Genomic DNA, 13,569 nt, shown 5'->3' on the forward strand with positions numbered 1-13,569 from the left:
GATTAGGAGTATCTTTTTCTAGTACATGTCAAGTATCTATTTTGAAGTCTTGATCGATTTTGGGGGTTGGGAAGGATCAGGTGATGGTTTTGGGTGTGATTTGATTTTCGTCTAGAACATCAAAAATCCTTCAGGATGCTCCAAAATGACTCATCTATATCTATAATGATAGATCTTGATTAGGAGTATCTTTTTCTAGTACATGTCAAGTATCTATTTTGAAGTCTTGATCGATTTTGGGGGTTGGGAAGGATCAGGTGATGGTTTTGGGTGTGATTTGATTTTCGTCTAGAACATCAAAAATCCTTCAGGATGCTCCAAAATGACTCATCTATATCTATAATGATAGATCTTGATTAGGAGTATCTTTTTCTAGTACATGTCAAGTATCTATTTTGAAGTCTTGATCGATTTTGGGGGTTGGGAAGGATCAGGTGATGGTTTTGGGTGTGATTTGATTTTCGTCTAGAACATCAAAAATCCTTCAGGATGCTCCAAAATGACTCATCTATATCTATAATGATAGATCTTGATTAGGAGTATCTTTTTCTAGTACATGTCAAGTATCTATTTTGAAGTCTTGATCGATTTTGGGGGTTGGGAAGGATCAGGTGATGGTTTTGGGTGTGATTTGATTTTCGTCTAGAACATCAAAAATCCTTCAGGATGCTCCAAAATGACTCATCTATATCTATAATGATAGATCTTGATTAGGAGTATCTTTTTCTAGTACATGTCAATTATCTATTTTGAAGTCTTGATCGATTTTGGGGGTTGGGAAGGATCAGGTGATGGTTTTGGGTGTGATTTGATTTTCGTCTAGAACATCAAAAATCCTTCAGGATGCTCCAAAATGACTCATCTATATCTATAATGATAGATCTTGATTAGGAGTATCTTTTTCTAGTACATGTCAAGTATCTATTTTGAAGTCTTGATCGATTTTGGGGGTTGGGAAGGATCAGGTGATGGTTTTGGGTGTGATTTGATTTTCGTCTAGAACATCAAAAATCCTTCAGGATGCTCCAAAATGACTCATCTATATCTATAATGATAGATCTTGATTAGGAGTATCTTTTTCTAGTACATGTCAAGTATCTATTTTGAAGTCTTGATCGATTTTGGGGGTTGGGAAGGATCAGGTGATGGTTTTGGGTGTGATTTGATTTTCGTCTAGAACATCAAAAATCCTTCAGGATGCTCCAAAATGACTCATCTATATCTATAATGATAGATCTTGATTAGGAGTATCTTTTTCTAGTACATGTCAAGTATCTATTTTGAAGTCTTGATCGATTTTGGGGGTTGGGAAGGATCAGGTGATGGTTTTGGGTGTGATTTGATTTTCGTCTAGAACATCAAAAATCCTTCAGGATGCTCCAAAATGACTCATCTATATCTATAATGATAGATCTTGATTAGGAGTATCTTTTTCTAGTACATGTCAAGTATCTATTTTGAAGTCTTGATCGATTTTGGGGGTTGGGAAGGATCAGGTGATGGTTTTGGGTGTGATTTGATTTTCGTCTAGAACATCAAAAATCCTTCAGGATGCTCCAAAATGACTCATCTATATCTATAATGATAGATCTTGATTAGGAGTATCTTTTTCTAGTACATGTCAAGTATCTATTTTGAAGTCTTGATCGATTTTGGGGGTTGGGAAGGATCAGGTGATGGTTTTGGGTGTGATTTGATTTTCGTCTAGAACATCAAAAATCCTTCAGGATGCTCCAAAATGACTCATCTATATCTATAATGATAGATCTTGATTAGGAGTATCTTTTTCTAGTACATGTCAAGTATCTATTTTGAAGTCTTGATCGATTTTGGGGGTTGGGAAGGATCAGGTGATGGTTTTGGGTGTGATTTGATTTTCGTCTAGAACATCAAAAATCCTTCAGGATGCTCCAAAATAACTCATCTATATCTATAATGATAGATCTTGATTAGGAGTATCTTTTTCTAGTACATGTCAAGTATCTATTTTGAAGTCTTGATCGATTTTGGGGGTTGGGAAGGATCAGGTGATGGTTTTGGGTGTGATTTGATTTTCGTCTAGAACATCAAAAATCCTTCAGGATGCTCCAAAATGACTCATCTATATCTATAATGATAGATCTTGATTAGGAGTATCTTTTTCTAGTACATGTGAAGTATCTATTTTGAAGTCTTGATCGATTTTGGGGGTTGGGAAGGATCAGGTGATGGTTTTGGGTGTGATTTGATTTTCGTCTAGAACATCAAAAATCCTTCAGGATGCTCCAAAATGACTCATCTATATCTATAATGATAGATCTTGATTAGGAGTATCTTTTTCTAGTACATGTCAAGTATCTATTTTGAAGTCTTGATCGATTTTGGGGGTTGGAAGGATCAGGTGATGGTTTTGGGTGTGATTTGATTTTCGTCTAGAACATCAAAAATCCTTCAGGATGCTCCAAAATGACTCATCTATATCTATAATGATAGATCTTGATTAGGAGTATCTTTTTCTAGTACATGTCAAGTATCTATTTTGAAGTCTTGATCGATTTTGGGGGTTGGGAAGGATCAGGTGATGGTTTTGGGTGTGATTTGATTTTCGTCTAGAACATCAAAAATCCTTCAGGATGCTCGAAAATGACTTATCTATATCTATAATGATAGATCTTGATTAGGAGTATCTTTTTCTAGTACATGTCAAGTATCTATTTTGAAGTCTTGATCGATTTTGGGGGTTGGGAAGGATCAGGTGATGGTTTTGGGTGTGATTTGATTTTCGTCTAGAACATCAAAAATCCTTCAGGATGCTCCAAAATGACTCATCTATATCTATAATGATAGATCTTGATTAGGAGTATCTTTTTCTAGTACATGTCAAGTATCTATTTTGAAGTCTTGATCGATTTTGGGGGTTGGGAAGGATCAGGTGATGGTTTTGGGTGTGATTTGATTTTCGTCTAGAACATCAAAAATCCTTTAGGATGCTCCAAAATGACTCATCTATATCTATAATGATAGATCTTGATTAGGAGTATCTTTTTCTAGTACATGTCAAGTATCTATTTTGAAGTCTTGATCGATTTTGGGGGTTGGGAAGGATCAGGTGATGGTTTTGGGTGTGATTTGATTTTCGTCTAGAACATCAAAAATCCTTCAGGATGCTCCAAAATGACTCATCTATATCTATAATGATAGATCTTGATTAGGAGTATCTTTTTCTAGTACATGTCAAGTATCTATTTTGAAGTCTTGATCGATTTTGGGGGTTGGGAAGGATCAGGTGATGGTTTTGGGTGTGATTTGATTTTCGTCTAGAACATCAAAAATCCTTCAGGATGCTCCAAAATGACTCATCTATATCTATAATGATAGATCTTGATTAGGAGTATCTTTTTCTAGTACATGTCAAGTATCTATTTTGAAGTCTTGATCGATTTTGGGGGTTGGGAAGGATCAGGTGATGGTTTTGGGTGTGATTTGATTTTCGTCTAGAACATCAAAAATCCTTCAGGATGCTCCAAAATGACTCATCTATATCTATAATGATAGATCTTGATTAGGAGTATCTTTTATTAGAATATCTACTTTGCTATAATTTTACTGTAACAAATCGAAGTTTGTTTTGTATAATTTCTAATTTTCATTCTAAGTTTTTCTCTAAATAAAGTTTATATTATTTGAATTCGCCAAACCAACAGGTTATGGGCCCAGGAGAAAATTCAATAAAAAAAAATTTTAATTTTCAAATTTTGCTGGAAGAAAAAGGTTTGGAGAAGTTTCTAGCAAATACATTGCAATCGTTGTTGGAGGATGTTCCTGCTAATGAAAATAGTATCAAGGCCAAAGAATCGTTGAAATCTGAAGAGAAGAAATGCAAATCCATCTTAGTTCAATGTGTTGGTGATTCTCAATTGGAATATATCAAAGACAAAATTTTCGCAAAGGAAATATATGATACATTGATTGGTGTATTTGAACGCAAGAGTGTTGCTGGCCAATTACTTCTGCGCAAAGAATTATTGACGATGCGATACAAAGATGGAGATGAAATCAATGAATATTTTCTTCAGTTTGATCATGTAGTGCGTGAGTTGAAATCGATTGGTGCAACATTAGAAGAGCTGGATGTGGTATGTCATTTGATTTTAACTTTACCAAAATCTTTTGATGGCTTAATTACCGCACTGGAAACGATGGATACAACTAAATTAACGATTGAATTCGTTAAAAGTCGTCTTTTGGATGAATGTGGAAAGCGTGCAGCTAGTAGTTGTAGGCGTACCATAAAATCAAGCGACTCAATGGCTATGCAAGCAGATCGTTCGAAAATAATTTGTCACAGATGCAAAAAGCCAGGCCACATCAAATCGAAATGTAAAGTTAATTTGTCGAAGAAAATTGATTCGTATGGTAAGAAAACTGCAGGTGCAAATTGTGCAAGAAAAAATGAGGATCCTGAATTCTTACTTTGTGAAGAACAAATGTTATCAAAGAGAAAGGCGATAGTGAACAACAATGAAATTGCGTCTAGCTGTATAAGTGAATCGTCAAGAAATAGTAATGAGGGCTTTGAAGAAATTAATTTTGTTCTTGATTCGGGTGCTACCCACCATATTGTTAATAATAAAGTTTTTTTCAACAATATACATACAATCGAGCCAATAAATATTTCAACAGCAAAAGCAGGTGATTCCTTGGTAGCAAACCAGCAAGGCGACATTTCGGTCAAGACTTTCTTTAATGGAGATAATTCAACAAAAACTATTCAAAACGTCTTGTTTGTTAAGAATCTAAAATGTAATTTGATGTCAATTCGTCAATTAACTGACAAAGGCTACAAGATCACCTTTAATGGTGTTGATGCCCTTATCTCCAAAAATGGTCAAAATATGTTCGCCGCTCGTCGAAATGGTCAACTGTACCAAGTCACTTTTTATGTTGAACGAAGTGTGTATGCTGGAATTGCTGGTGCGGAAAAATTGAGCAAAGCTTCGCAAACGTTATGGCATTTTCGTTTAGCTCATTTGAATGTTAATGATATGAAGAAGATGGTGAATCAAAACATGGCAACTGGATTGTTAGAATTAGGTATAAATAGTGCTGACAAATTTTGTGAATCGTGTGTGCTTGGTAAACAGACGCGTTTACCATATCCACCACGAAAGGAAATCCGATCTGAACGTATTTTGGAGCTCATCCATACAGATGACAGCGGTCCAATGAATGAAGTGGCACATGATGGTTCCAGATTCTTCGTTGCTTTTACTGATGATTTTTCACGTGCATCCATGGTATATTTCATGAAGAAGAGAAGTGAAGTTTTCGAAAAATTTCAACAATACGTTTCTATGGCTGAAGCACAACATGGGCTAAAAATTTCGAAATTGCATTTGGATAATGGCGGTGAGTATTGCTCAAACGAATTTAAATCTTTTTGTGTCAATAAAGGTATTCGACTGAATTACACCGTGCCATACAATCCGGAAATGAATGCGGTATCTGAACGTTTCAATCGCACAGTAGTTGAAAAAGCAAGGACTATTCTTTTGTCGAGTGGATTGAGTCGTCGATTTTGGAGCGAAGCAGTTTTACATGCAAATTTGGAAAGCATCGGTAACATCAGTGACAATGTCCACAGTGCTTCAAATAGTGCTGATAACAACAATAATTTGCGTCGCAGTGTTCGTGAGAAAAATAAACCAGATCGATATGGACGTGCTGCATGGTCTGCAAACTTTGCACTTTCTGCTGAGGAATTTGTACAGAATGATCCGGTCACGATGAATGATGCAAGGAAGCGTGTTGATTGGCCAAAATGGGAAAAGGCTATTAATGATGAATATTATTCGTTGTTGAAGAATCGTACTTGGTCTTTGTGTAAGTTACCCACTGGTCGAAAGGCTGTCACTTGTAAATGGGTTTTCAAGTTGAAATATAAGTCAAATGGTGACATCGACAAGTATAAAGCCAGACTTGTTGCTCGTGGGTTCACACAGGAAAAAGGTTTCGATTACAACGAAACATATTCACCAACAGCCAAATTGACCACCTTCCGTATTTTATTGTCCATTGCTAACCATTTTGGATACGATATACATCAGATGGACGTTAAATGTGCTTTTCTAAATGGAAATTTAAAGGAAGACATCTACATGACACAACCAGAAGGATTTGTGAAAGAAAAATCTATGGTTTGCAAATTAAACAAATCGCTTTATGGGTTAAAGCAAGCATCACGGATGTGGAATAAGCGCTTTAATCAATTCATTCTTAAAATTGGTTTTAATCGTTGTCAATCAGATCAATGTTTGTACATGAAAATTGAAAATGGTATTGTCTGTTACATACTCTTATACGTCGACGATTTAGCAATAATTTCAAACAGTACAAAAATGATAAATGTAATTAAAACTGAATTGTCAAAAGAATTTGAGATGACGGATCTTGGTAAAATCAATTCGTTTCTTGGAATTTCTATTGAAAGAAATTTAAATGATTATTCAATTCAATTAAGCCAGTCAAATTACTTGAAAAATATTTTGAAGAAATTTGATATGAATAACTGCAAAACGGCTGCAACACCAATCGAAAATGGATTACATTTGCAGAATGATGATGGCAATAATTTATCTAGTCAGCCATATAGAGAACTCATTGGATGCTTAACATATGCTAGTCAAACAACTCGACCAGATTTATGTGCATCGACAAACTATTTTAGTAGATTTCAAAACTGCTTTACAGATGAACACTTCATGTATGCAAAACGTATTTTAAGGTACATACAGGGAACATCTGATATGAAAATGGTTTATCGTCGTGATTCTGAGGCTGATATTTTGACTGGATACGCCGATTCTGACTGGGCTGGTGATAAGAACGATTGCAAATCAACATCGGGATATGTATTCAAGGTCTTTGGGAATACAGTAAGTTGGTTATCACAAAAGCAACCAACTATTAGCCTGTCATCAACTGAAGCTGAGTATTTGGCATTAGCAAAATGTATTTGTGAGGCAAAATGGTTGCGCTGTCTTTTAAAAGAAATTGGACATCCTTGCAATTCACCAACAACAATATTTGAAGACAATCAAGCGTGCATCAAGGTAGCTGAAGAATCACGTGATCATAAAAGAATGAAACATATTGATGTGAAATACAACTTCATTCGAGAATCTATTGTAAATAAAGAAATCAAACTCAAATACATCTCTACTAACAATCAAGTTGCTGATATAATGACAAAGGGTCTTGCAAAAATTCTTTTTCAAAAGCATCGCTTAAATTTAAATCTTAATTAATTTGACTATATTAACTAATTTTTCCAACTACTTTAATTTAAACGAAATTTGTTTTTTTTTTTTAATTGTAAATATTAATTTATTGAGTTTTAGAATGTATAGCTTTAATAATCTTGTTTGTTTGTTACTAATTTGATAACTGATAAAATTAAGAGGCGGTATTAGAATATCTACTTTGCTATAATTTTACTGTAACAAATCGAAGTTTGTTTTGTATAATTTCTAATTTTCATTCTAAGTTTTTCTCTAAATAAAGTTTATATTATTTGAATTCGCCAAACCAACATCTTTTTCTAGTACATGTCAAGTATCTATTTTGAAGTCTTGATCGATTTTGGGGGTTGGGAAGGATCAGGTGATGGTTTTGGGTGTGATTTGATTTTCGTCTAGAACATCAAAAATCCTTCAGGATGCTCCAAAATGACTCATCTATATCTATAATGATAGATCTTGATTAGGAGTATCTTTTTCTAGTACATGTCAAGTATCTATTTTGAAGTCTTGATCGATTTTGGGGGTTGGGAAGGATCAGGTGATGGTTTTGGGTGTGATTTGATTTTCGTCTAGAACATCAAAAATCCTTTAGGATGCTCCAAAATGACTCATCTATATCTATAATGATAGATCTTGATTAGGAGTATCTTTTTCTAGTACATGTCAAGTATCTATTTTGAAGTCTTGATCGATTTTGGGGGTTGGGAAGGATCAGGTGATGGTTTTGGGTGTGATTTGATTTTCGTCTAGAACATCAAAAATCCTTCAGGATGCTCCAAAATGACTCATCTATATCTATAATGATAGATCTTGATTAGGAGTATCTTTTTCTAGTACATGTCAAGTATCTATTTTGAAGTCTTGATCGATTTTGGGGGTTGGGAAGGATCAGGTGATGGTTTTGGGTGTGATTTGATTTTCGTCTAGAACATCAAAAATCCTTCAGGATGCTCCAAAATGACTCATCTATATCTATAATGATAGATCTTGATTAGGAGTATCTTTTTCTAGTACATGTCAAGTATCTATTTTGAAGTCTTGATCGATTTTGGGGGTTGGGAAGGATCAGGTGATGGTTTTGGGTGTGATTTGATTTTCGTCTAGAACATCAAAAATCCTTCAGGATGCTCCAAAATGACTCATCTATATCTATAATGATAGATCTTGATTAGGAGTATCTTTTTCTAGTACATGTCAAGTATCTATTTTGAAGTCTTGATCGATTTTGGGGGTTGGGAAGGATCAGGTGATGGTTTTGGGTGTGATTTGATTTTCGTCTAGAACATCAAAAATCCTTCAGGATGCTCCAAAATGACTCATCTATATCTATAATGATAGATCTTGATTAGGAGTATCTTTTTCTAGTACATGTCAAGTATCTATTTTGAAGTCTTGATCGATTTTGGGGGTTGGGAAGGATCAGGTGATGGTTTTGGGTGTGATTTGATTTTCGTCTAGAACATCAAAAATCCTTCAGGATGCTCCAAAATGACTTATCTATATCTATAATGATAGATCTTGATTAGGAGTATCTTTTTCTAGTACATGTCAAGTATCTATTTTGAAGTCTTGATCGATTTTGGGGGTTGGGGAAGGATCAGGTGATGGTTTTGGGTGTGATTTGATTTTCGTCTAGAACATCAAAAATCCTTCAGGATGCTCCAAAATGACTCATCTATATCTATAATGATAGATCTTGATTAGGAGTATCTTTTTTCTAGTACATGTCAAGTATCTATTTTGAAGTCTTGATCGATTTTGGGGGTTGGGAAGGATCAGGTGATGGTTTTGGGTGTGATTTGATTTTCGTCTAGAACATCAAAAATCCTTTAGGATGCTCCAAAATGACTCATCTATATCTATAATGATAGATCTTGATTAGGAGTATCTTTTTCTAGTACATGTCAAGTATCTATTTTGAAGTCTTGATCGATTTTGGGGGTTGGGAAGGATCAGGTGATGGTTTTGGGTGTGATTTGATTTTCGTCTAGAACATCAAAAATCCTTCAGGATGCTCCAAAATGACTCATCTATATCTATAATGATAGATCTTGATTAGGAGTATCTTTTTCTAGTACATGTCAAGTATCTATTTTGAAGTCTTGATCGATTTTGGGGGTTGGGAAGGATCAGGTGATGGTTTTGGGTGTGATTTGATTTTCGTCTAGAACATCAAAAATCCTTCAGGATGCTCCAAAATGACTCATCTATATCTATAATGATAGATCTTGATTAGGAGTATCTTTTTCTAGTACATGTCAAGTATCTATTTTGAAGTCTTGATCGATTTTGGGGGTTGGGAAGGATCAGGTGATGGTTTTGGGTGTGATTTGATTTTCGTCTAGAACATCAAAAATCCTTCAGGATGCTCCAAAATGACTCATCTATATCTATAATGATAGATCTTGATTAGGAGTATCTTTTAAGAATATCTACTTTGCTATAATTTTACTGTAACAAATCGAAGTTTGTTTTGTATAATTTCTAATTTTCATTCTAAGTTTTTCTCTAAATAAAGTTTATATTATTTGAATTCGCCAAACCAACAGGTTATGGGCCCAGGAGAAAATTCAATAAAAAAAAATTTTAATTTTCAAATTTTGCTGGAAGAAAAAGGTTTGGAGAAGTTTCTAGCAAATACATTGCAATCGTTGTTGGAGGATGTTCCTGCTAATGAAAATAGTATCAAGGCCAAAGAATCGTTGAAATCTGAAGAGAAGAAATGCAAATCCATCTTAGTTCAATGTGTTGGTGATTCTCAATTGGAATATATCAAAGACAAAATTTTCGCAAAGGAAATATATGATACATTGATTGGTGTATTTGAACGCAAGAGTGTTGCTGGCCAATTACTTCTGCGCAAAGAATTATTGACGATGCGATACAAAGATGGAGATGAAATCAATGAATATTTTCTTCAGTTTGATCATGTAGTGCGTGAGTTGAAATCGATTGGTGCAACATTAGAAGAGCTGGATGTGGTATGTCATTTGATTTTAACTTTACCAAAATCTTTTGATGGCTTAATTACCGCACTGGAAACGATGGATACAACTAAATTAACGATTGAATTCGTTAAAAGTCGTCTTTTGGATGAATGTGGAAAGCGTGCAGCTAGTAGTTGTAGGCGTACCATAAAATCAAGCGACTCAATGGCTATGCAAGCAGATCGTTCGAAAATAATTTGTCACAGATGCAAAAAGCCAGGCCACATCAAATCGAAATGTAAAGTTAATTTGTCGAAGAAAATTGATTCGTATGGTAAGAAAACTGCAGGTGCAAATTGTGCAAGAAAAAATGAGGATCCTGAATTCTTACTTTGTGAAGAACAAATGTTATCAAAGAGAAAGGCGATAGTGAACAACAATGAAATTGCGTCTAGCTGTATAAGTGATTCGTCAAGAAATAGTAATGAGGGCTTTGAAGAAATTAATTTTGTTCTTGATTCGGGTGCTACCCACCATATTGTTAATAATAAAGTTTTTTTCAACAATATACATACAATCGAGCCAATAAATATTTCAACAGCAAAAGCAGGTGATTCCTTGGTAGCAAACCAGCAAGGCGACATTTCGGTCAAGACTTTCTTTAATGGAGATAATTCAACAAAAACTATTCAAAACGTCTTGTTTGTTAAGAATCTAAAATGTAATTTGATGTCAATTCGTCAATTAACTGACAAAGGCTACAAGATCACCTTTAATGGTGTTGATGCCCTTATCTCCAAAAATGGTCAAAATATGTTCGCCGCTCGTCGAAATGGTCAACTGTACCAAGTCACTTTTTATGTTGAACGAAGTGTGTATGCTGGAATTGCTGGTGCGGAAAAATTGAGCAAAGCTTCGCAAACGTTATGGCATTTTCGTTTAGCTCATTTGAATGTTAATGATATGAAGAATATGGTGAATCAAAACATGGCAACTGGATTGTTAGAATTAGGTATAAATAGTGCTGACAAATTTTGTGAATCGTGTGTGCTTGGTAAACAGACGCGTTTACCATATCCACCACGAAAGGAAATCCGATCTGAACGTATTTTGGAGCTCATCCATACAGATGTCAGCGGTCCAATGAATGAAGTGGCACATGATGGTTCCAGATTCTTCGTTGCTTTTACTGATGATTTTTCACGTGCATCCATGGTATATTTCATGAAGAAGAGAAGTGAAGTTTTCGAAAAATTTCAACAATACGTTTCTATGGCTGAAGCACAACATGGGCTAAAAATTTCGAAATTGCATTTGGATAATGGCGGTGAGTATTGCTCAAACGAATTTAAATCTTTTTGTGTCAATAAAGGTATTCGACTGAATTACACCGTGCCATACAATCCGGAAATGAATGCGGTATCTGAACGTTTCAATCGCACAGTAGTTGAAAAAGCAAGGACTATTCTTTTGTCGAGTGGATTGAGTCGTCGATTTTGGAGCGAAGCAGTTTTACATGCAAATTTGGAAAGCATCGGTAACATCAGTGACAATGTCCACAGTGCTTCAAATAGTGCTGATAACAACAATAATTTGCGTCGCAGTGTTCGTGAGAAAAATAAACCAGATCGATATGGACGTGCTGCATGGTCTGCAAACTTTGCACTTTCTGCTGAGGAATTTGTACAGAATGATCCGGTCACGATGAATGATGCAAGGAAGCGTGTTGATTGGCCAAAATGGGAAAAGGCTATTAATGATGAATATTATTCGTTGTTGAAGAATCGTACTTGGTCTTTGTGTAAGTTACCCACTGGTCGAAAGGCTGTCACTTGTAAATGGGTTTTCAAGTTGAAATATAAGTCAAATGGTGACATCGACAAGTATAAAGCCAGACTTGTTGCTCGTGGGTTCACACAGGAAAAAGGTTTCGATTACAACGAAACATATTCACCAACAGCCAAATTGACCACCTTCCGTATTTTATTGTCCATTGCTAACCATTTTGGATACGATATACATCAGATGGACGTTTTTTCTAAATGGAAATTTAAAGGAAGACATCTACATGACACAACCAGAAGGATTTGTGAAAGAAAAATCTATGGTTTGTAAATTAAACAAATCGCTTTATGGGTTAAAGCAAGCATCACGGATGTGGAATAAGCGCTTTAATCAATTCATTCTTAAAATTGGTTTTAATCGTTGTCAATCAGATCAATATTTGTACATGAAAATTGAAAATGGTATTGTCTGTTACATACTCTTATACGTCGACGATTTAGCAATAATTTCAAACAGTACAAAAATGATAAATGTAATTAAAACTGAATTGTCAAAAGAATTTGAGATGACGGATCTTGGTAAAATCAATTCGTTTCTTGGAATTTCTATTGAAAGAAATTTAAATGATTATTCAATTCAATTAAGCCAGTCAAATTACTTGAAAAATATTTTGAAGAAATTTGATATGAATAACTGCAAAACGGCTGCAACACCAATCGAAAATGGATTACATTTGCAGAATGATGATGGCAATAATTTATCTAGTCAGCCATATAGAGAACTCATTGGATGCTTAACATATGCTAGTCAAACAACTCGACCAGATTTATGTGCATCGACAAACTATTTTAGTAGATTTCAAAACTGCTTTACAGATGAACACTTCATGTATGCAAAACGTATTTTAAGGTACATACAGGGAACATCTGATATGAAAATGGTTTATCGTCGTGATTCTGAGGCTGATATTTTGACTGGATACGCCGATTCTGACTGGGCTGGTGATAAGAACGATTGCAAATCAACATCGGGATATGTATTCAAGGTCTTTGGGAATACAGTAAGTTGGTTATCACAAAAGCAACCAACTATTAGCCTGTCATCAACTGAAGCTGAGTATTTGGCATTAGCAAAATGTATTTGTGAGGCAAAATGGTTGCGCTGTCTTTTAAAAGAAATTGGACATCCTTGCAATTCACCAACAACAATATTTGAAGACAATCAAGCGTGCATCAAGGTAGCTGAAGAATCACGTGATCATAAAAGAATGAAACATATTGATGTGAAATACAACTTCATTCGAGAATCTATTGTAAATAAAGAAATCAAACTCAAATACATCTCTACTAACAATCAAGTTGCTGATATAATGACAAAGGGTCTTGCAAAAATTCTTTTTCAAAAGCATCGCTTAAATTTAAATCTTAATTAATTTGACTATATTAACTAATTTTTCCAACTACTTTAATTTAAACGAAATTTGTTTTTTTTTTTTTAATTGTAAATATTAATTTATTGAGTTTTAGAATGTATAGCTTTAATAATCTTGTTTGTTTGTTACTAATTTGATAACTGAT

At 34.7% G+C, this 13,569-nt stretch overlaps 1 protein-coding gene across 1 annotated transcript; it reads left to right on the top strand.

The window, feature by feature from the left end:
- Positions 1–12,677: 12,677 nt before the first annotated feature.
- On the top strand, positions 12,678–13,304 carry LOC129953476 (uncharacterized; the record flags this gene model as incomplete). Its single annotated transcript, XM_056066726.1, has 1 exon — positions 12,678–13,304. A coding segment is annotated over exon 1 (627 nt), but the record flags the coding sequence as incomplete, so codon positions are not given.
- Positions 13,305–13,569: the final 265 nt, after the last annotated feature.

Source organism: Eupeodes corollae, unplaced genomic scaffold (assembly GCF_945859685.1).
Source record: "Eupeodes corollae unplaced genomic scaffold, idEupCoro1.1 scaffold_574, whole genome shotgun sequence".
NCBI classification, from domain to species: domain Eukaryota; kingdom Metazoa; phylum Arthropoda; class Insecta; order Diptera; family Syrphidae; genus Eupeodes; species Eupeodes corollae.